At 44.9% G+C, this 22,704-nt stretch overlaps 1 protein-coding gene across 6 annotated transcripts in view; it reads right to left on the bottom strand.

Annotated features, from left to right (window-relative positions):
- Window positions 1-22,420, bottom strand: part of RUBCNL (rubicon like autophagy enhancer) — a 39,010-nt gene extending 16,590 nt beyond the window's left edge. Inside the window, exons 1-4 of one of the 6 annotated variants that reach the window (XM_043892136.1) lie at window positions 22,166-22,420; window positions 6,321-6,947; window positions 2,743-2,825; window positions 2,066-2,276 (exon numbers count right to left, since the gene is read on the bottom strand). In XM_043892136.1, coding sequence (XP_043748071.1) covers window positions 2,066-2,276; window positions 2,743-2,825; window positions 6,321-6,855 — 829 coding nt within the window. In that variant the 5' untranslated portion in view covers window positions 6,856-6,947; window positions 22,166-22,420. Of the gene's footprint in view, window positions 1-2,065; window positions 2,277-2,742; window positions 2,826-6,320; window positions 6,948-9,626; window positions 10,403-20,534; window positions 20,673-21,494; window positions 21,722-22,024; window positions 22,046-22,165 lie in introns of those variants that run through there. The other 5 variants (XM_043892141.1, XM_043892140.1, XM_043892138.1 and 2 more) reach the window with 5 other exon arrangements.
- Window positions 22,421-22,704: the final 284 nt, after the last annotated feature.

Below are 22,704 nucleotides of genomic sequence, written 5' to 3' on the forward strand. Positions count from 1 at the left end.
ACCCGGCTACATTGAAATGGAGGAATGAAAGGGCTGAGTTGACCTGAAAAGAATTTTAAAATTCAGCTGCAATAATTAGAAAGGTCAGGGGGTAAGGAGGGAGGTGGGAGGGGAGTTCAGGACGGTGGGGACACATGTATACCTAGGGCTGATTCATGTTGATGCATGGCAAAAGCCATCACAATATTGTAAAGTACTTATCCTCCAGTTAAAACAAAAAGGGCAGGGAGCTATTTTTGTGTTGTTCTTATGTTCACAAGATTAAGTGAAACATACCGATGAGTCTATTGGGGTCCATAGGAGTATTCTACCTACTTCCATGGAAGTTTGATAATTTCCATAATACAAAGTTTAACAAGTGGAAGAGATGGGAGAAACAATCTTGTTGTTTTTGTTCACAATAAGGAAAAGAGTCTAGGTGACATGAACATTGTACTGGGTTGAGTGTGTGTGCTCACTCAGTCGTGTCCAGCTCTTTTGACCCCATGGACTGTAGCCCACCGTGGGACTTCCCAGGCAAGAATAACTGGCGTAGGTATCAAACCCATGTCTCCTGTGTCTCCTGCATTGGCAGGCAGATGCTTTACCACTGAGCTACCTGGGGAATCCACTAGGTTGAATATGTTCCCCTAAATGTCCTCTACCCAGCACCTATGAACGTGACTTCATATGGAAACAGGGTCCTTGTAATCAGGGTAAGCTGCAGTCACACTGGATCAGGGTGAGTCCTACAGCCAACGTGAGTGTAAAAAGAGGGAAGTTTGCACACACACACGGATACTCAGAGACCAAACATCCCGTGAACATGGAGGATTGGAGGGATGCGCTACAAGCCAGGAGCAGCAGCAACTGCCGAGTCTGGAGACAGGGAGGGACCAAATTCTCCCTCAAAGCCTCTAGAAGGAACCAACCTTCCAGACAATTCCATGGCCGACCTGTGACCTCCATGACTGTGAAAGGATCCATTTCTGTTGTCTTATACCACCCAATTTGTAGTATTTTGCTACAGGAGCTCCAAGACACTAATACAAATATGTTCATGCTTTTCTATCCCTAATACCAGCTTGGAGAATTAGCCTAAGAATGTCTTCACACAGAGAGAAAAAAAAGGGAAAAAGGAAGGTTGTGATCACAAAGGAGTTTTTAAATCCATTTAAAGTGCTAAGATATTGAAAGCCGCCTAAATGCCAAATGACTGGGAAAAGACTTTGCAAATCATGCTCTTCAAGAAACACCCTCACTGAAAATGTGATCACTGGAAAAACATTCTAGCCGGGGGATATCAATTTCTCAGCTTTGGTTTCCTCCTGGGTTAAATGGGGGCAGTTTCACCCACTTCTGTGTTTCTTACACTCTTTTGATTATGATCAGCAGTAACATACAATTTACGTTGCAACCTGCTACAGGCACAAAAATATATATCACTGATAAAGTTCCAGGAAGCATCACTCACCCCATGTGAGGTGCGTGCTGATACTGTCCAATTGTTTGTTTGCTTTTTTAATACTTTTTTAATGTCTGGATCCATCTGCAATTTGTTGAACTCTGCTCTACCTCATGAAGTAACCTCTATGACCATAAATGTGATACTTGATAAATGATCAATTTTTTATCTGGGTGGTAGAAATATTTTAAATTTTATTTAATATATTAATATTTTAAAAAATTCAGCTAAACATGAGCTTCCAGTCAACCAACTCAACACATACTTATAAAATATTTCGGGCAAAGACCCACCTGTGGATTCCCAACATCTGTGGACACCCAGTGCATCACGGACTCCTTGTTACCAGGATGAATGAAAGAGGACAATTTGGGGAAGGCAGCCAGTGTAAGAAGAGGAATGCTGGGTGACAAGACAGAGAAAGGGGGAATGCAGGATGGAGCCTAAGGAAAAGCACGTGGATTTCACAACTGAGTGGCACATTCCAATTCCTTTTCCATTCTAATTCCAAGTCAAGTGGCAGAAATGGTGGGGGTCATCAGGTTACTCCAGAAGGACAGAGTTTGACAGCTGTGTGCAGAGAATATAGCAGAAAGCTTCCTCATATTTGTCCCCACTCACCTTCATAGCCACTGTCAGACGAAGTGGAAGACCCAGATTCCTGCTTTACGTGGGTATAAAAGGTCCCTTCCAAGTCTGCCTGATCACTCCCAAGTGGCCTGCTGGCCTCTTCGGTACTCCAGGTTTCTGAGTGCTGCTGACTTAGAATATTACACTTCATTTTTTCCATGATGGATATAATCATATCTGCAACGTAAAAGTGGGCATTTTCCTGCAGAGGCAAAGATGATCAGTTAAAATTCTCACAAGCATAATCAACTTGGTTTCCCCCCCTCCCCCCACTGAGGGTGTATTAGATTGAAAAATCAAGAAGTTATATTTAAGTGGAGTTAATGCATAGACATATATTTATTTCACTGTGTTATCATAGGTCATTACATCAAGAATAGCCCATATCTTCCAGAGGTGGAAGATTTAGCCCACTGCAACCAAAAGATGATGCAAGTTGAATTTCCTGTGATATTAAACCCTAGATTGGTGGTGCTGCAATGGGAGACATTACTCATCAATCATGGAAAATTTCCCAGCTGAGGTCAGACCCTACCAGTCAAATGTTGAAACGAAACTTATTTGTCATGCCTCCTCCAGTGAAGTTTACAGACTGAAATCAGAACAGGCATACTTCAAAGTGTTAACCCTCTTGGTGGTTTTAAAAAGAAGAAGGAAGCCATGTTCACCTTTTCTACATCAACAGGGAGAACGAATGCCTCTGGTGAGAAGGAATTTGAGGAAATAGTTCTTCCGCCAACTTGAACAGCATCTGCCAAGACAGCAAGTCATCAACAATGGAGAAAAAGAAATTCACAGTTTATCTAAGGAAACAATTTTAGGGAGTGACTTTCATGTTGTTTAAAATATTAGCACAATTCTAAAATAAAATATGATGACACAAGAAGAAAGACTCCTCTGATGGTAGGCCTTGTAGATGGCAGAGGGTCATCATTTCTGCAAGAAGCTACTGGAATAACTTGAGAGGAATCCTTAGAGGAGGCAAGGGAGAACCATGGGAATGGAGGCAAGCAATGAGGAAAGTGGGGAAAGAGGAGGATCACGGAAACTTCCTACAGGAGATGAGAAGGAATAGTCTGGAAGCAGGACCATAAGAATTATGGGATCATTCCTCCAACTCACTGCAAATGACCTAAAACTTCCTGTTTACAGTAATAAAATCTATCTGAAAAAGGTCAGCACCACTTCTCTAAAATGATCTTCCTCTAGTCAGAAACAAGAAGAAACTGCAGAGGTTATATTCGGCTGACTCATCTATTCTGCATCCTTATTAAGCCACTCTATTACTGGCAATGAACGCCACCAAGACAAAAATGAGGTCTGTCATGTGATATCTGATTGCAGCACATACGGCAAAACATTTCTGTGACATCCATAAGCGCTGCTGTCCCGACCTGATGAATCAGAACCAAGTGCTACAGATGTCTTGATGGTTTTAAAGCTCTTGGGGTGGCAAACAGAGAGGCAAGCAGGATTCCTCCAACTACTGCAGGGAAGAACTGACTCCACGATGGATCTGTTTCTTTTACTTTAACCTGTGCTTCCCGTCGCTTTGGTTCACTAAAAGGATACTGTCCACACATAATGGCCTGTCTCAGGGAACCCTGCCCCTCTGCCTGAATGTTAAACCAAAATGCCTTTTCTTCAGGACCCTGTCCACCAGTAGATGGCTATAGGAAGGAAAAAATTAACACATTCCTTCCTGGAGGCTGGCCATTCCAGGAGATAGTTGGAAGATTAACAGTCTTTTTTACTTTACATCCTCACTTCCCCCATCTCTGTTCTATAAAAGAACCTGGCATCCAGACCGTGATAAGATGGTTATTTTGAGACATTAGTCTACCATCTTCTGGGTCAGCCGGCTTTCTGAATAAAGTCATATTCCTTGCCTCAACACCTCATCTCTCAGTTAATTGACCTGTCGTGTGATGAGCAGAGTGGGTTTGGACTCAGTAACATAACCCCTTCCTTGCCTTGTGTTCAAGAACTCCACTGTTCCATGGAAAACTTTGGACCTCTTAGCTTCAGAAGCCATCTGGGGTGGGCAAACTTTTTCTGAAAAGGACTATATAGTAAATGTAGGACCTGAGGGCCACACAGCCTGCTGCAATTATTACTCAGTTCTGCCATTGCCCTGAGAAAGCAGCTATAAGCAAAACAAACACAACTTTATCTGTAAAATCAGAAGTCTGGTGGCATTGGGTTACAGGTCCTGGTTTGGGGACTCTGAGGATAGAGGGGAAAATGCAGAGAAAAGTCAGGTAGTGGCTTCCAGTTCCAGCTCTCCACACACCAGCTGTGCCTCTGCAGTAAAATTTCCTCATCCTAGGAATTAGGATAATCATTTTATTAGGAAACTAAAGGAGCTGAGGAATGTAGGAGCACTGTAAACGTGGAGATCCTTAGCCAACAAAAGGAACTGTTTCTTACAGCCTCAGGAAATGCAGACAGATTCAGCTGCGTTTCCCTCCCATATAATCAAAGAAAGGAAATCCCTGCTACTGCCATTTGAGATGCAGCAGATCCAGGAAAATGCCTCATGGCAAATGCCTGTTCTGCCTATTACTGCCTCCTACACTAAAGAAAGAACCAGATCACTCGGGGCTTCTTTTCCTTAAACCGGGGGAATGAATCCCCTTGCCAGGTTTAAGACGGATGGTCAAAAAATGGAGTGGTTTTCACTGTTTTTGAACAGAAGGGGCTGGTGTGTTTGTTTTCTTTCTGGGACAAAGGATAATTTTATTTTCTTTAAAGATATCCTTTGATGTGGACCATTTTTTTTAAAGTCTTTATTGAATTTGTTACAATACTGTTTCTGTTTTATGTTTTGGGTTTTTTGTTTTTTTTTTTTAGCTGAGAGGCATGTGGGATCTTAGCTTCCTGAGCAGAGATTTAACCTGCTCCCTCTGTACTGGAAAGCAAAGTTGTAACCACTGAACCACCAGGGAAGTCCCAGAAAGGATAATTTTACATTGCAGAACAACTTCTTGCACAGGAACACAAAAAGTTATTTGGGGCAGGGGTACATTAGGCCCTAAAGATCATCTTCTGTTTATAATTTGTCATGGTGGTGTTCTGAAAGACTTTCAATTTTCTCTCTTTTCTCCTCACCCTCCCATGAGACAATCAAGTAGGAGACTAATTTCTCAGTTTTCAACCACTAAATTTGAAAGTCACTTTTTTCCTGAGAACTATCCAGGCAGATGAGCAAAAAGGAAAAAAAAAGGCCTGCAATCAGACTGAGCTACTGAGCATGCATGCCATCAAACTGTGCCATATTGCTCAAACTTGGTTCTTATCTCAAAGTTAACTCATTGAAAAGATTGTCCAGAATCTGCTTACTCTTAAATTGTATGTTAAAGATTGTCACTATCTCTGAGTTTTCAAAAGTTTCAGTAGAACAAATAAACCTCATATCTTAGGAAAGGGAGAGGACTGGTTTCTGCTAATAAGAAATAAATACACATGCGTGTACACACACACAAACACACACACATACACACACAATTTAAAAGGCAGCTTTTAAATTGCTTTGAAATAAAAAACTTCCTTGACTATTTGAACTAGGATTCCAACAAAAATACAAATTAATGCAAAGTGTGAATATAGTATAATTAATATTTAAAATTAACTAAGCATGCCACAAATCATAACAATAAAACTTAATTTATTGACTCAAGTGGCATCGGGCATGGATTACTTGGGTTTCAGAATTTGGGCATTTTAGGAATATGTGCCTGACCTTAGAGCAACGGGAGACCTGGTTTTAATTGGAAAAAAGTTTTGTCCAGTTCGGAGGAATTGTGGTTCCTATTTTTAAACCTTACTATTTTTCTAGTCGCACCCTGTCCAGGTAAATCTAACAGGTGAGGCGTGTTCCTCTCCCACATGAGCACTGGTATGAACCAGGGCTCACTCTGTGGGGACCACTTTCCACCATCACGCTGAATGCAGAGCACTTCCGGTGCTCTCCCACAGGGCCCACACCCATGCTCTAACATGACAGCTGACACTGATAATTGACTAAGTTCTCTTGCAGTCTCAGGAGAAAGGGAATTCTTGACTCCATCAGTTGTGACCCTCCCAGTGGCTGGGCTAAAGATGATATGAACTGAGCTGGCGCCCTGGCTGGTGGGCATCTTGGAAAACTGGGAGCGTTTTCCTCACGAGGAATACTCAGCCTCAGCCCTGAGCAAGAGCAGGTGTGAGATCAGACAGGAAGGGTGGAAGTCTAAACTAGAGTTACCTGCATCAGCAGAAGCTGTCAGCTGGGAAGGCTTGAAAAAAGCCCTGCCATCCTCAGGACGTGGGGGACCAGACACAGTCTTGGAGCTCGTGATCAGAGACGTGTGAGGACAGCGTCTTGGGAGCACTGCCCGCTCTTCCTTCGAGGTAAGAGAGGAGTCACTGCCGTTGCCAGCAGAGCCCCGGGCAGAGGAGCTGCCCATGGAGTCCATGGTGCCCTTCGACAGTGATGTCTCCGCCACGGAGTCCCCAAGAGACAAGGGTGAAGCGCCCAAGGGAGATCTGGTGTCGGACACAGTGTGGCTCTCTCTGTTCCCCACTGCGAGCCCCTGGGGGAACGAGTCCTGCAGCTCTTGCTGCATACATGGGGGGTTAATCCAGGCAGCTTTGTGCCTTGTGAACCTGATATCTGATGGGCAGGAGGGGTGCTCAGTGTCCAGGAGGCTGGGCAAGCCATCGGTGTCGCCTGGGTCATCGCTGACCCCTTCCCAGGGGTCCACAGGTGAGTCCTGCCGGCTCGAAGACTGTGACACCATCTTCAGGGCTCAGGGCTAGTGTGAATGCCCTTGTGCTGCTGGATTGGACCTTGAACTCACCACATGGCCAGCTGGAGGGCTGGAGAGCTTATCTGCAATGAGTGAGAACCATTTACCATAAACAAGGGCTCAATCATATTTTTTAACTCCTCAATCTTATGAGGAAGCAAAGAAACTTAATGTTTCAACAGTCTGGACTTTTCCCTATACAACACAGTAAACTCCACTTAGATTTAAAAGTAAATATTAAGCAGGCCATAAAACTAGCAGTAAATGTAAGGGATATGACACTGAGATAGGAAAGGGGTTTCAAAGGATAAAAATAATTCTTTTTTATGCAAGGATAAAGTCGTATAAGGATACCGCTGATAAAAAACTAAAACAACAGCAAAATGTAAAACATTCCATGCATTATTTCAAAATTAAATGTCAAACCCAAAATGGGAATGCTGCCTAGGAGGAAAGACATGTTTTCATAGTTTTCTAAATTATTATTATTGGGGTATAATTGCTTTACAATGTTGTGTTGGTATCTGCTGTACAAAAGAAGTGAATCAGCTATAACTATACATATATCCCGTCCCTCTTGTCTTCCTCCCAACCCACATCCCACCCTTCTAGGTCATCACAGAGCATTGAGTTGAGCTGCCTGCACTAGCTATCCCACTAACTATCTATTTTACATATGGTAGTATATGTATGTTTCTTCTTTTTATTTACTTTGTGGTCGTATTTCAACAAAGTGGACCCAGGGCATGTGAAACAGAGCAACCAACAGCACTAAAAACTTGGTTTTGTGTAACTGTACATGAGCTTATGAAACTTAGATTATAAAAGCAATAAAAAGTTATGATTTGCTTATAATATCTAAAGAACACACTGTGATCTAGATGCTGTCTTTAAAACGGTCCACTCGCTTTTTAGCTCCATTTTTAGCATTAGTAAATCAGGCAATGATTACAATGTTGACAGTGACACAGATGAGAAGCATTCTTGTCACTAATTACAGCCCAGCACGTGTGTCTTCCTGACACTCTCATGCTGTCCCTCACATTGTAAAGCTCAGCCTTCAACAGTCACTGCGAGACTGGCAAGGGGAAGGTCTAGCAATGAAGGTGTCTGCTTGGACACTGAGCCTAAACAAAGGGTGAAGTCCATGGGTACACTTCAATAAGCCGAGGTTCTGGTCCTCATGAAGTTCCAGGACTTTAAACATCATCTTTATGTATACAGGTGACTCCCACATGGATCTCTATTCCTGACCTCCCCTGAACGCCAGACTAGTGTATCCTACTGCTTATTTGACATTTGTCTAGGGGCATCACACCTGATATATCCAAAGAAACACTGATTTCCAGCCCCTCCTCCCACCCCCTGGCAAAATCTGCTCCTTCCTGGTTTTCCCCATCTCAGGAAACATACCCCCCAGTTGCTGAAGTCCCAAATCTAGGAGTCATCATGACCCTATCTTCCAGAGCTCTCCATCTTTAACCCACCAGCAAGCTTATTCCTGAACTTCCCCGGTAGCTCAGAGGTAAAGGATCTGCCCGCTGATGCAGGAGACACAGGAGACTCAGGTTCGATCTCTGGGTGGGGAAGATCCCTGGAGGAGGAATTGGCAACCCACTCCAGTATTCTTGTCTGGAAATCCCACGGACAGAGGATCCTGGCAGGTTACAGTCCATGGGGTCACAAAGAGTCAGACATGACTGAGGACAACAACAACAAGCTTCCATCTATAGCTACCACCTAGTCTAAGTCACCATTTTTTCCAGTGGTCTCCCTGATTCTTCTCACCTGTTTATAATCAAGTTATTCAGAGATATCTTTTATAAATCTAAATCAATCCCCTATCTGACACTGTCACCTACAAATTGGCACTTGCCATCTACCTCTGCAAAGATTAAACATGTGCCGCTGAAGCTACTGATTTTCAACACCCCCTGAAGGAGTTCAGGGTGGAGAGCAGAAATGAGGCACCCCATGCTCCGGGGATGAGCAGGACTGGCAGGATAGGTCTTCAGATAGTTAAGATATTTTCAGGAGCTGATTTTATGAGCCAATTTGTATATCTCCTCATATCTAGAAAAGCCCTAAAATCCTTCATGGTGATGACTATTCCTTGTGACTAGCAGAAAGTGTCACAAGACTAGCAGAAAACTTTTGGAAAAATAAGTGCTTGATTGCATATACTCTCCCATCACTAAAATCACACATATACTGACCTTCCCCACTGCCTCTTTGGAGCAGTTTCTCAGAGCTATCTGAGGTGCTGTCTCCCGGGCGAGACCCCTCATTTAAAACTTAACTCAGTAGTAAAGAACCCGCCTGCCAATGCAGGAGACACAAGTTCGATCCCTGGTCTGGGAAGATCCCACCTGCTGTGGAGCAACTAAGCCTGTGCACCATAACCCGTGAGCCGGTGCTCTCCAGCCCAGGGACTCAGCTACTGCGCCCATATGCCGCAACTAGAGAAAAGCCTGTGCAGCAGCAAAGACCCACAGCTTAAAATAAACACATAAATAGAATTATATAATTATAAATTATAGTAATAGTTATATAATTAACAATATTATATAATGATAAATTGTGTTAATAACTATATAATTAATATTATATAATTATAAATTATATTAATATAAATAAAAGTAAAATTATATAAAATAAAACTTAACTCGTAACTCTCACGTTGTGCATTTTTTTTTAAGTTGACAACTCTCACCCCCATCATGGCTTCCCATTAAATCCCGACTAAAATCCAAAATCCTTACCTTGTCCCCCACGCACGACATGACCCTGTCCTGCAGACTTCTCTGGCCTGTCCACCCTCTGTCAGTCCCAGCTACGAAGCAAGCTCTTGACTCCCACAAGCTCTTGTTCACCTTCTGCTCTAGTCCCTCTGTTTGGACTGCTCTCCCCTCAAATGACCACACATCCGACACCTTCCTGTCTTATGCTCTCCTGGGTTTATGAATGACTTCCTCAAAGAAGTCTTTCCTAACCACCTCTCCTAACACAGTTCCCTGGTTACACCTCATCACACCACTTTGCTTAGTCGTCAGCAGAGTAGCTCTCACTTCCTGCCGCCTACCGTCATCCTGTCCACCTCTCCTCCCCCGACTAGAAGCTCCAGGAGAGCAGGGGCCTTGTCTCAGACTGGCCGATGCGGGCTCAATAAGAGCTACAGACTGAATGAACAAATCCAGCAAAATGAAAATGGAGTTACAGGCTAGAGAAAAGACTTCTGTGATTGATACAACTGCACTACTATCACGGCAGACCTTCTCATCACAGATGGAAGTGAGTCCCTGTTTCCTAAAGATACGAAATTTTTCTCACCCAATGCTTACAAATAGACCCAAAAAGGCAATGTGAAAATCGTTCTAAAAACCTCTGGGTTTTCTTGATTTAGGGGCCTTCCATTCTAGCTCACAGCTTTTGCAGTGATGCAGGAGACATGTCGTTCAGTCACTCAGTTGTGTCCGACTCTTTGTGACCCCGTGGACTGAAGTCCACCAGGCTCCTCTATCCATAGGATTTCCCAGGCAAGAATCCCGGAGTGGCTCGCCATTTCCTTCTCCAGGAGGTCTTTCCAGACCAGGAATCAAACCCACGTCTCCTGCGTTGGCAGACAGATTCTTTACCACTGAGCTACCAAGGAAGACTGACGCAGGAGACAGACAGACAGACATATATACATATATATGTGTGTGTGTGTGTGTGTGTGTACACCAACTCAATGGACATGAGTTTAGGTAAGCTCTGGGAGTTGGTGATGGACAGGGAGGCCTGGCGTGCTGCAGTGCATGGAGTCGCAGAGAGTTGGACACAACTGAGTGACTGAACTGAACTGAATGTGTATATATATGCCATCCTGAGAACACAGCACAAGCTCCACATCACCAGTCACAGAATATCACAGGATTTGGTGATAAACTGCCAGCTCTCCCTATCTGAAGTGTTTCATCTTCCTTCTCCCGAGCTCAAACCCCACCTGTGCCCCAATTTCTCTGTCACACATCTTTTCCTCTCCAGTAGTTTCAAGTGTTATAATTTTTAAAAAAAAGCCCACCCATGACTATGGTTTTATAAAATGCCCCAAACATAGAAGTCTAGAGTAAAAAGTGAGGCCTTCTCATCACACCAAGCCCCACCAACCCCAATTTTTTCCCGGAAATAACACTGTCAACCATTTTATTCCTTCCAGATCTTCTATGAATTAACATACGTATGTCAGATCAGAAGATATGTCATTTTTTTTTATACACACATGCCATCACACCGGACATATGCTAAATATACTTTGTTTTTCTCTCAATATGTCTTGAGGGTACATACTCTTTTTTTTAATTATCTTACCACTTTTAGGGTATAAATGTATCATAATTTCTTAGTCATATTCCTATTAATGAAAATTTATTTTCAGTTTTTTACTATTATAAAATATATAGCAATGAACATCTTTATTCATATTGCTTTTTGTTGATTTTATTATACCTTTTCTTTTACTAGTTCTAATTTTAGTTCTGAGCCCCTGGCCTATGATAATCTTACTATTTCCAAAAGAATGAAGCTATGTAAGTCATGTTTTATTCTCATATTTCTACATATCATATTTAGTTTTCTGTGTGAGAGATGATTACAACTGAGAAATCATATGGTAAGTAATAGTGTGATCTCTGTGTTTTTATAAACAGATTAAAGTTAATAATTCAAAGAGAATGTTATTTATGAGCCTCTCAGATGTGGAAACAACTGCACTGAGCAAAAACAAGACTTTCTTATAAAAAGTAATTTTCAGAAGCAGGTGCTTGTTCTACTTCCTTCTAGAAAGATGTTCTTGTTTCACACAAAGAGCCCGCAGATCTTGGCTTTGCCAGGTTATAAAATAAGAGCTTTTTAGAGCGGGAACAGAACCACAGGAATTCAAGCTATATCTAACTAAGGTCACAGCTGGGTAGTGGCAGAGAAAGGCTGGCAAGCCAGGCTGACACTCATTAAGCAGCATGGGTCTCCCTGAGAGGTACACGGACACGGAGGGCAGAGCAGTGACTGGGAACAAAGCCCAGTTCCTGGTGATAAGATGCCATCTCCATCTCTTGGTCTTTGGGGCAACAGGTAATTCACGAGATATCAAGAAATGGTTGCTGGTTATGTTGTTTATTGCCACACTGCTCACAAACTGTAATTCAACTAAACACATATTCATTGAGCATATACTACATGACTGGCATTGCTTTTGTTTTGGTAGCACCGGGGTTACAGTGGCGACTAAGATAAGCTTCCTGACTTCCAGTAGCCTACATTCTGGCAGAGGGGAGACGGGGACTAAACACATACACTGATACCTCTCAGGTACTGACTGGCAGTAGATAATATGAACCTAAGGAATGACTGGCATCTTCTCCAAGTCCTCCCCACTGTCATAAATGAGCTCCTTTGGATCAGAGATGCGTATGTGCAAAGATAAAAATTCATCTTCAACCACATATTAAAGGAAGAGAAATTTAGTTGCAAAGCTTACTGTCATTTCTACTGGGATTTTCCTTTTGAGAGTAAACACAGGCCAGATTACTAGTTAACACATGGGCAGCAGCAAAGGCCCTAGGCAAAGAAGAGACTCCAGGACTTCTCCCACCCACCCTAAATCATTCTGGAAGGTCCCTGTGCATTGGACTCATGGTCCCACTGAGAATGACTGCATCACTAGGGCCACTGCTGGGGTACAACATCCACTCCAAAGATGCAACCTTTGCAAGAGGGGAAGATGACTCATTGTGAGTCATCATGACCTCTAGAGTGACCTCACAAAAGCCCAGCAGACTACAGTATTAGTCGCTCAGTTGTGTCCAACTCTCTGCGACCCTATGGACTGTAGCCCACCAGGTTCCTCTGTTCATGGGATTCTCCAGGCAAGGATGTGGAGTGGGTTGCCATTCCCTTCACCAGGGGATCTTCCCAACCCAGGAATCAAACCCAGGTCTGAATTACAAGCAGATTCTTTACCATCTGAGCCACAAGAGGCCCAAGCAGCCAGCATTTTGATGGTAGATAAACTACTTTGGCAGCTAATAAAAACCCTTAACAATCTTAAAGATACTCCATGAATAGGCAAAGTATGTCGGGTTTAGGATTTGGGGTTTTCTCTGCCTCAGCACTAGCTACTACCTGAATACAGCTGGGAGCATCCGAGTAAAGGCTCATCTTAAATGTGATCTTCTCAGAGAGGCCTCCCTGGTTACCCTATAAACAATGGCAACTGCCCTCCCTAATAGCTCCTCTCCCCCTTGGCAACTCTAGTTTTTTCTCCTTACTCCTCACCACTAATCATCATTTTGTTTAACCTCAATGACTAACACCCACTAGAATGTAAAATCTTTGAGGGCAGTTTTTTTTTTAATATTTATTTGGCTGCGCCTGGTTTTCGTTGTGGCACACAGGATCTTTGACCTTTGCTGGGGTGTGTACAACCTAGTTCCCTGACCAGGAATTGAACCCGGGGCCCTTGCATTGGGAATGCAGTCTTAGCCACTAGGGAAGTTCCCAGGTTGTTGGGTTTTGTTTTTTTTTTAATTGGAGAATAATTGCTTTACAATGCTGTGTTAGTTTCTGCTGTACAATGAAGTGAATCAGCTATGTAACTTTTATTTGGATCACTGCTCTGCCCCTGGTATCTATAACAGGGGCACATAATAGGTGCCCAACAAATACATTGAGTGTATGAATAAGAATGAACAAACTCACCAACAGTACTTAAGCATGGTTATATTGGCTATTTCTATTGCCTAAGAAAGGAATCCAAGAACAGGCATCACTCTGTAGAAGAAACTGGAGATTACAACCTAAAAGAGCTGCCAACAATTTCCTTAGAACAGAGGATGTTAGAGAAGAGAAATCGCAAACAGGAGTTGAGTGTGAAAGGTTGCATTCATTCCTTACAACTTTATGGTGTCTTAGTGAGCATGCCCAGTAAGAGACAAAAGCAAGCAGAGAGTGAAATGATCTTGAACCACAGCACATGAGCACTTCGGTTAAGACAGTTCCCCAGAACCTCTTCCCATCTTTCTGTATCTACTTCCCTTCGTGTTTTGACTTTAAACAAAGGCTCATATCCCCCCAGGACATCTGCAGACTCAAGTGATCCCAGATCACCCAGAAATCATCAAGATGCCCAATAATGAGACTTCATGGCTCTGTGTCAGGGGCCGGGAATCAGAGTCAACTGCAGTTTTCAGCCAGCTGCACCTCCACTGTGTTCTCACGAGAACAGCACAAGAAGAACAGTTTACTGCAGTGGGGGCGGGCGGCGTCACCTGACTCCTCTCTGGGCAACTTAACCTTGGCCGTGACCCTTACTTGTGAAGGTCTGTTGTCAGAAGAACACAGAAGAAGGACAGAAAGCAGGGTGGGGTGGGAAGGGGAAGACCCAGCCAGGGCAGAGGTCAAGGAACCCCACATATTTGCTTAAGAAGACTTCAGGGTTGCCCAAGATGCACAAATGACTGACTTCCCCTGTGGTCACTGCATATGTCACACGTAACACTCTCATTCTGCACAATGAAAATTTATGATATTTCAGGTGTTCTTAGACCAGTCTGGGAACTGAAATGCAGCCCATCAAGGGACTCGCCCAAAGTCTATTAGCAATCAGCAGAAGTAGAACAAAAATAAAGGTCCAACACCTGATGCAAAGCTCCTTCCCCTGGTATTTATGTGTTCCGTGTGGGCTGAAATTAGCAGGATACTTTCAGTTTCCTTAGCAAAGTAATTTTAAGGATTTCCCCATCAGGTGCGTCACAAAGCATGGGATTAAGAACCACACAGCTACATATATTTGATCCCATGTCTTTAGAACAGTTGTCCCCAGAATTTTATGATATGACTTCCTATTTGAAAAAAATCTTTATATTTACATCTCCAATATAAGACTATTTACTTATAAATCTTACATATGCACAGATATTCTAATACACTGTATAACTATAAAGCATTATTGAAACAGATACAAGAGCAGAGCATTTTGTTCTTGCTTTCCAATGAATCATCTTGTACCCTGCTGCTCCCGCTAAGTCGCTTCAGTTGTGTCCGACTCTGTGCGACCCCATACACGGCAGCCCACCAGGCTCCTCCATCCCTGGGATTCTCCAGGCAAACACACCGGAGTGGGTTGCCATTTCCTTCTCCAATGCATGAAAGTGAAAAGTGAAAGTGAAGTCGCTCAGTCATGTCCGACTCATTGAGACCCCAAGGACTGCAGCCCACCAGGCTGCTCCATCCATGGGATTTTCCAGGCAAGATTACTAAGGTATATAACTTCCACTTTGGGGATCACTGCTCAAGTAATGCTTTACTCAAAATCTTATATACAAAAATCAATAACAAAAAAGACTTATACATGAATATAATTAGATAACTAAATAAGACTTAAAGATGGCTAGATTCCCATGTTTAGGGAAAATATTGGGTTGGAAAAATCCAGACGAACTTTCGGCCAATTCAATAAAGTGGGGAGCCATATTAGAAAACAGTTTGACAGTTCTTCAAAAGGATCAACATACAGTTACCATTTGAGCAAGCAATCCCACTCCTGGCTACATATCCAAGAGAAGCAAAAGTATGTGTTAACATAAAAAACTTACATGTAAATATTTTAAAATTGAGATATATTTGAGTTTAACGTGTACAGCATAATGATTTGAGTTACATACATCATGAAGCCATTATCACAGTAAGTTTAGTGAACATCCATCCTCTCATAAAGTCACAAAATTAAAGAGAAAGAAAGATTTTTCCTTGTGATGAGAACTCTCAGGATTTACTCTCTTGACAACATTCACACATAACACACAGCAGTCAGTGTTAGTTATATTCATCCTGTTGTACATTACAACTCTAGTACTTATTTATCTTAGGGCTAGAAGTCTGTACCTTCGACAGCTTTTATCCAGTTGTCCCTCCCCTCCCCCTCCACTCTCATCACTGGCAACCAAATGTCTGACCTCCTCTTTTAAAATCTGCTTTTGGAGTATAGTTGACCTACAGTACTGTGCTAGCTCCTGTTACACAACACAGTGACTTGTTATTTCTGTACACACATGAGTGTTAGTGGCAGCATGGTTCAGAACAGTTAAAAAGTAGAAATAGCCCAAATGTCCATCAATCAATAAACAAAGGATGCTACTTTGGTCACCGGATGTGAAGAGCCAATTCATTGGAAAAGACCCCGATGCTGGGAAAGATTGAGGGCAGGAGGAGAAGAGGACAACAGAGGATGAGATGGTTGGATGGCATCACCAACTCAATGGACATCAGTTTGACCAAACTTAGGGAGATGGTGAAGGACAAGGACGCCTGGCATGCTGTAGTCCATGGGGTTGCAAAGAGTTGAACACAGCTGAGCAACTGGACAGACAGACAGCCATACAGTGTAACATCATTCAGCCACAGTAAGAAGGGAAGTACCAATACATGCTACAATATGACTGAGCCCTGAAAACCCTACTAAGTGAAAGAAGTCATTGACAAAAAATATTTCTTATTTCTTTATGAATGAACAAAATTGTTCAGAATAGGCAAACCCATAGAGACAGAAAGTACATTAGCAATTCCTTTGGGGGATGGGAAGATAGGGGCGACAGGTAAAAATGTCTTTCTGAGGTTCTAAATGTTTTCAAATCAACTGTGGTGATGCTGGCACATTATCTGTGAAGATATGAAAACCACTGGATTGTATACTTACAATGGGTGAATTCATGTTATGTCAATTCTATCTGCATCTTAATAATGCTGTTGAAAAAATGAAATGGGCCAAGGCCATCTCCCTTCCAAAAGGTCTAGAAAGACTAGAGATGCTGTATTTCTGTGGACCACGGGCATCAAAGGAGCATGAGCTGTGAGTCAGGCTGAGAACAATGGAACTGAAAGTTAAAATGGGAAATAGAGACTAGACAAGGGAGCAGGAATAAATGTGCCTAATATAAGTATGGAGCAGGGAGAGAGCAAGAAGTGAGAATGCCACAACTGACCTATGCCGAAAAAACCCCCAAGGGCCGGTAACAGCAACACCATCGTCGTGATGGCTGGTTACCCGGGCATTGCTTGTCTGCACTGAGGGTTCCAGGCGTCCACCCTTCTCTTTACACCAGCACTGCGGGGGAGGTTCTACTGGTCCCAATTTATAGATGGGACGACAAAGTCAGAGAGGTTAAGTATCATGGTCATGTTCGGTTAAGTGCCTATCTTTCAGAAACATATACAGAAGGATTTAGAACTGATGGAATTTCTGGAATGTGCTTTAAAATAATACAGTGGGAAGGTCCAGGGAGGGATATGGATGAAACACAACGGGCCACGTTGATCACTGTTGAGGATGGGAGGAGGGCACGTGGACTGTTCTCTCTACTTAATGTTTGAAATCTTCCGTAAGACAATTCCCAAGTTAAAAAAAAAAAAAAAAACAACCTTCATATGCGCCATGTCTTTCTGTGTCCCTAAGTTATCCCTCTGTCCTCCTTACCTATCACCTCTAAAACCCTATGCCTCTATACCCCTCTGCACCCTATACCCCACTCCTCCACCCACCCCATCCCAATCTTATTCTAATTTACCCTTGGATTGAGACATTCCCCACCACCCTTTTAAAAGCTGCATCCCCACAAGTGTACACTCTCCCCATTTACTGACCTACTGTGTTACACAGCACTTAGCCTCTGATTGCTTACCCATCAGCAGTCATTCATTTCTAACTCTTGGATGGCGTTTACTACAGGCCTGACACGGTTCTAAGCTTTCTAAACACATACACCCGATCCTCCCAACAACCTATGAGGTAGATATGACCACACCATCTTTACTTTACAGAAGAGAAACTGAGGCACAGTTAGTCAATGGAGCCAGTTTCCCACCCAGGCTAGTCTTGCTCCAAGTCCACATTCTTACCCACAACTGCACAGGGGTGAAGGGAAGACCGTTAAATCTCATGGACCTAACCCTCTCTCCAGAAGATCAGCAGTCACCAAGCATGGAGTAGCTGCTGTGAGCCCGGTAGCATCAGGAACACTGACACGGTGACTCCCCCAGCCCAAATCTCCATAGAGACCAGAGTCTAAATGAAGAGTGAGAACCCCAGCCCCAGAAAAGATTTTATATAGGTCATAGACAGTTCAAATGATTTGACAATGGAACCATATTGTTTAAAGTACCCTTGGGATGTCCCTGGCTGCCCAGTGGTTAAGACTTCACCTTCCAATGCAGGAGATGTGGGTTCATCCCTGGTTGGGGAGCTAAAATCCCACATGTCTCCAAGCCAAAAAAACAAAACATGAAACAGAAACAATATTGTAACAAATTCAATAAAGACCTTAAAAATGGTCCACATAAAAAAAAAAAAAAGCAAACAAAAAAATTGCCCTTAAAAGTAAGTATCTTCAGAAGTTCAAGTTTCCTCACCTACCAGATTTAAAGTGGCCGTCCTCAATTTCCAAACAAAGAGAGAACACAGGAATAACTTACATATATTTTCAGGACTTAGTTGTTCTCTGACCCACTATAGCTTGTTGGAATAGAAGAATGTAGAATCTAAGGATTAAAAAAAATAAAATCCTCCACCCTCCAATTTTCATCACCTGAAATCAACCACAGAAAAGCATGTATTGGCCCTGGGTGCCATTCAATGTTACCTGCCAGAAAACATTTGAAGTCTAATTTGCGTTTATCTCTTAATGACGGTAATGCTAAGGATCTAAGAAAAGAAACTGAAGACTTTTTTAAAAACAATTTTCAAACATAATTGCTGGGCAAACCACATCATGTGTAGTTTCCTCCAGGTTTTACTTATTTGCCATCTGCCCGTCATTTGTCACAGCTGACAGAAACAGGACTCTGAAACTTCCCTTTACACTATGAGAAGTCTTTCTTTCCAGCTCACACTCCATGTTCCAGTGAGAAATAAAGCATTCACTCAAAAGAGGATTATTAGCACTGTTTTGTGCATGAGAAAAGTGAGGGTCAGAAAAAGGAAGTAAAGACCACACAGCAGGCGTTCCCTGGTGGCTCAGAGGTGTAGAATCTGCCTGCCAATGTTGCAGACACAGGTTCGACCCTGATCTGGGAAGATGCCACAAGCCCCGAAGCAGCCAGGTAGGCCCATGCGCCACAACTACTGAAGTCCGTGAGCCCCAGAGCCCAGGCAACAAAAGAAGCCACCGAAATGAGAACCTGCGCACCGCATCGAAGAGTAGTCCCTGCTCGTCTCAGCTAGAGAAAGCCGGGGAGCAGCAATGAAGACCCAGCACAGCCAAAAAAAAATAAAATAAAAAAATAAAGACCACACAGCAATTTGGCGACTAGTCCAGAATCCTGGATCCCTGCTCTAAAGCCTTCAGTCTCTCTCACCCTGGCTGGGAGAAAACCCAGTGCAGATGCTACGGGAAAAAAAGAGTACCAATCAAACATAATTGTTATGCCGACAGAAGAGAAATTCCTCACTGCTCACTGTGTGACCTTGGGCACGGCACTCAACCTATCTGTGCTTCAGTTTCTTTACAGACTGTTGTGAGAACTAAATGGGTTGTAATATGCACCTATCTGAGTCTGGCACACAACAGTCTAAAAGTTGGCTTTATCATCACCATCAGGGTTATTTTATAAGAATTTACAGTTCTGTGTAAGACAGTCTCAATTGTATTTCCCAAACTCTTAAATGAGTCATCTTTCAACTCCTTTTAGTTAAAATGGAAAAGCCAATCAGAGGCCCTATTTGATCCATAAAAAGATAAAATATGACAGAAGGGCTCTAGTATTGCTCACGTTTATAATCTCTGGAAGGCTGGACATGCTTATCTAACAAGGACTGCTTAAATTTTAACAGTAAGGCAACCAACCATGCAAACCTCTCCTTTCAGTATTAGAAATATGAACCTAAAATTAGTACTAAGAGAAACTATTCAGATTCCTCCCTGCGGTTATCCTGTGCTGTGCGTGACTGGTGTAGGAAACATTTCCAGAGCTCCTATCTTCCTCTGAAGATGTTCAAATTAAAATGCTTATTCCTGGATGCCTACCCTTGGCTCTGACAGAATTTTCCCCTGTCAGAAAACAAGAACTCCAACTTCAGAAAATGTTTTTGGAGCTAACTGATCTCCCAGAGAACATGCCCAATCAAATCTAACCCCCCAGGGGCTTCTCGGGTGGCTCAGTGGTAAAGAATCTCTCTGCCAATGAGGGAGGCCCGGTTGGATCCCTGATGGGGAAAGATCCCACATGCCACGTGGCAACTAAGTCCAGCGGGCCACAGCTACTGAGTCTGTGCTAGAGCCCCGTGCTCTGCAACAAGACAAGTCACTGCAATGAGAAGCCCCCGAAAGCAGCTAAAATAGCAAAGAGTAGCCCCTACTGGCTGCAACTAAAGAAAGCTTGCACACAGGAAAACCCCTGCAAAGCTATAAATAAATTTAAAAAATTAAAAAAAAAGTCTAAGCCCCCCACCCCCAGCCGCCACAACGACTTTCAACTTTCCTCAAGTCTCCGAGCACCGCCCCCACTTTCTACACGTCCTAAAGGAGTTGATGAACCAAGCAAAGTTCCCGTTCCCTGATGTCACACTCTGTTGGGGAGAGAAACTGGCGCCTGTGCCGTGAAGAGGCATTGCAACAAGAGATTGAGAAATAGACCCATCTCACCGCCGCAGGCAACCAGGAAAACTCCAGCGCCGCGGAGAAGGTCCTGCCGTATCTCCGCTACAAGCAAGGTTCGGTTAGGGGCCAGGAAGGAGGTGTGGTCTGCAATGCTAAATTTGTAGAAACCACCGAAGATGCTTTTCAAAACACCTCCCTCCGTTATCTTCCAAACCACCCAGGGAGGTGGAGCACCTCCGATCCTCCCACGTCTCACGCGAGCAAACTGAAGTTCAACGAGGTTTCCTGATTTGCCGAGACCTCCCTGCTATTCGACTTCAGGACAGGGTCCAAGACACCCAAGTCGGCCGACCCCCAGTCCTTTGCACTTTTGCCTGCAAGCCTATTTAAAGATCCTTTCAAACTGCACTGCAGTAACACAGGTCAGCGCTTGATCATCCCCTTTCCTTTGGGTCTTCATTCCCATTGAGGCTAAATGACCCCTCTTCGGGAGGTTCTCTACATTCTCCAAGCTGACAGCATCAATTCCGCAGGAGATCGGTAGCAAACCTCCTGCTTGGTCACCGGGCAGGCGGGGTGAGGGTGAAACGCAGCCGGCGCGTCCCCGCCGCAATCTCAGCAGGTGGATGGATCCCACACCTAAGCGCTCGGCCGAAGCCCCGTGCGCCGCTTTCCGGCTCTCGCCTACTTCGGTTAAGCCGCAGAAAGTGGCTGTGCCACTACTTTGTTGGGGCGTCTTGGGGAGGTGGTCCTCTGGGGTGCCCTCGCCATCTGGGTACGCGCTTCTGTGGAACCGAGAAAAGTCACCCGGCGTCCGGGACCGCTTCAGGCTCTGCGCTCACAGAAGAGTCTCTCTGCGCCCTCCGTGCCTGGTGGTCCGGCTCCTCCGCCCCTCCGGACCCAAGCCGAGCACAGGGTCACCCACCACCCCGCACCCCATCCCTTTGCAAGTCAACTCCGCAAAGATCTCCGGGGCTGGGGGGACTCAGCACTGCCCTGACCTACCTTGGGGTTCCCCCCGCACTCCCCGCTCTGCGCACGCCTCTCTGGCATCCCTCCCCCGCCTCCCGCGGTCCTCGCATCCCGGCCGGGTTCCGCTCACCCCAGCGGCTGAAAAGCCAGCTGGGCGCCGCGCGTCGGCTCCTCTGCGGCCCGGCTCCGAGCGGCGTCGCGAGGTCACTGCGCCCCCCAGCGACCGAGAGAGGGGGCGACGAAGGGGAAGCGGCGCCCTGACGCCGCCCCCCGCCCCCATCTACCCGCGCCAGCCAAAAATATCCCGGGCTCCGGCAGCAAATCCGAGAAACGCCCCCAGCGGAGCGAAGCGCCACTTCCCCGCCTGCTGCTCGCTGGAAGGAACGCGGCCCCCTGCCCTCCTCCCGGCCCCGGACCCTGGGTGGCGCAGGCTGGGGTCCGCCGGAGCAGCTGTGCACCGCCCCCCCGCTCCCCCCGGTTGCCTCCGGAAACCCCTCCCTACCCCTCGCTGGGGACTCGGGTGGAACAGCGCTTTCCGGGGTCGAAACGAGATCATCACAGACCTGGCGGAGGTCCACGCCCAACCCCAGAGTCCCAAACGGGTGGTCTCTAGCACCAGTGCAATTGCCTGAAATGATGATCTTAGCAATTTGGATTCAAGTCTGCGCTGCAAGCTGTGGGCCTGGCGGGGACCTACAACTTACCCGGAGAGCGAGCCACGTCTCTCTGACCTCAGCGGGCTGCACCCCGCGGAACCCCACCCGGAGGACGCCACGGTCAGCATCCGTCCAACCTAATCGTCCTTGTCCGCTGGCAGCCAGGGTTTAGAAATCCCATCACAGCTGTGCCGCGGGGAGCACGCGCATCGCGGGGGAGGCTGGGGAGAAGCAACCAACCAATACAGAAAGTTTTCACAAATAGAAACCCAAGCCCTGACTGTTCCTACGACCGAATGCATCACGTCCCACGCCACCCCCAGGGAGCTTCTGCGCCCTCTAGCAGCGCCTCCAGCGTCTCTTGGGGATAGAATCTCCCAGTTACCTGCCCGGGTAACAACACACAGGTGAGCCAGTCCTGGCTTGCTTAGAAGAGGCCCTTCAGCTCCGTAAAACCAAACCCGCATCGCACTCCTTTTAGGTTCCTTGGCTTTGCCCTTTGTCAGTTCCAGGTTGTGAAACCACGTCGCAGGTGTTTGGGGCTTTATTTGCCGGTGTCTCTTCGGAACACGCCCCTTCCTAGGTGC

The sequence above is a fragment of the Cervus elaphus genome, chromosome 30, assembly GCF_910594005.1.
Source record: "Cervus elaphus chromosome 30, mCerEla1.1, whole genome shotgun sequence".
In the NCBI taxonomy this organism is placed as follows: domain Eukaryota; kingdom Metazoa; phylum Chordata; class Mammalia; order Artiodactyla; family Cervidae; genus Cervus; species Cervus elaphus.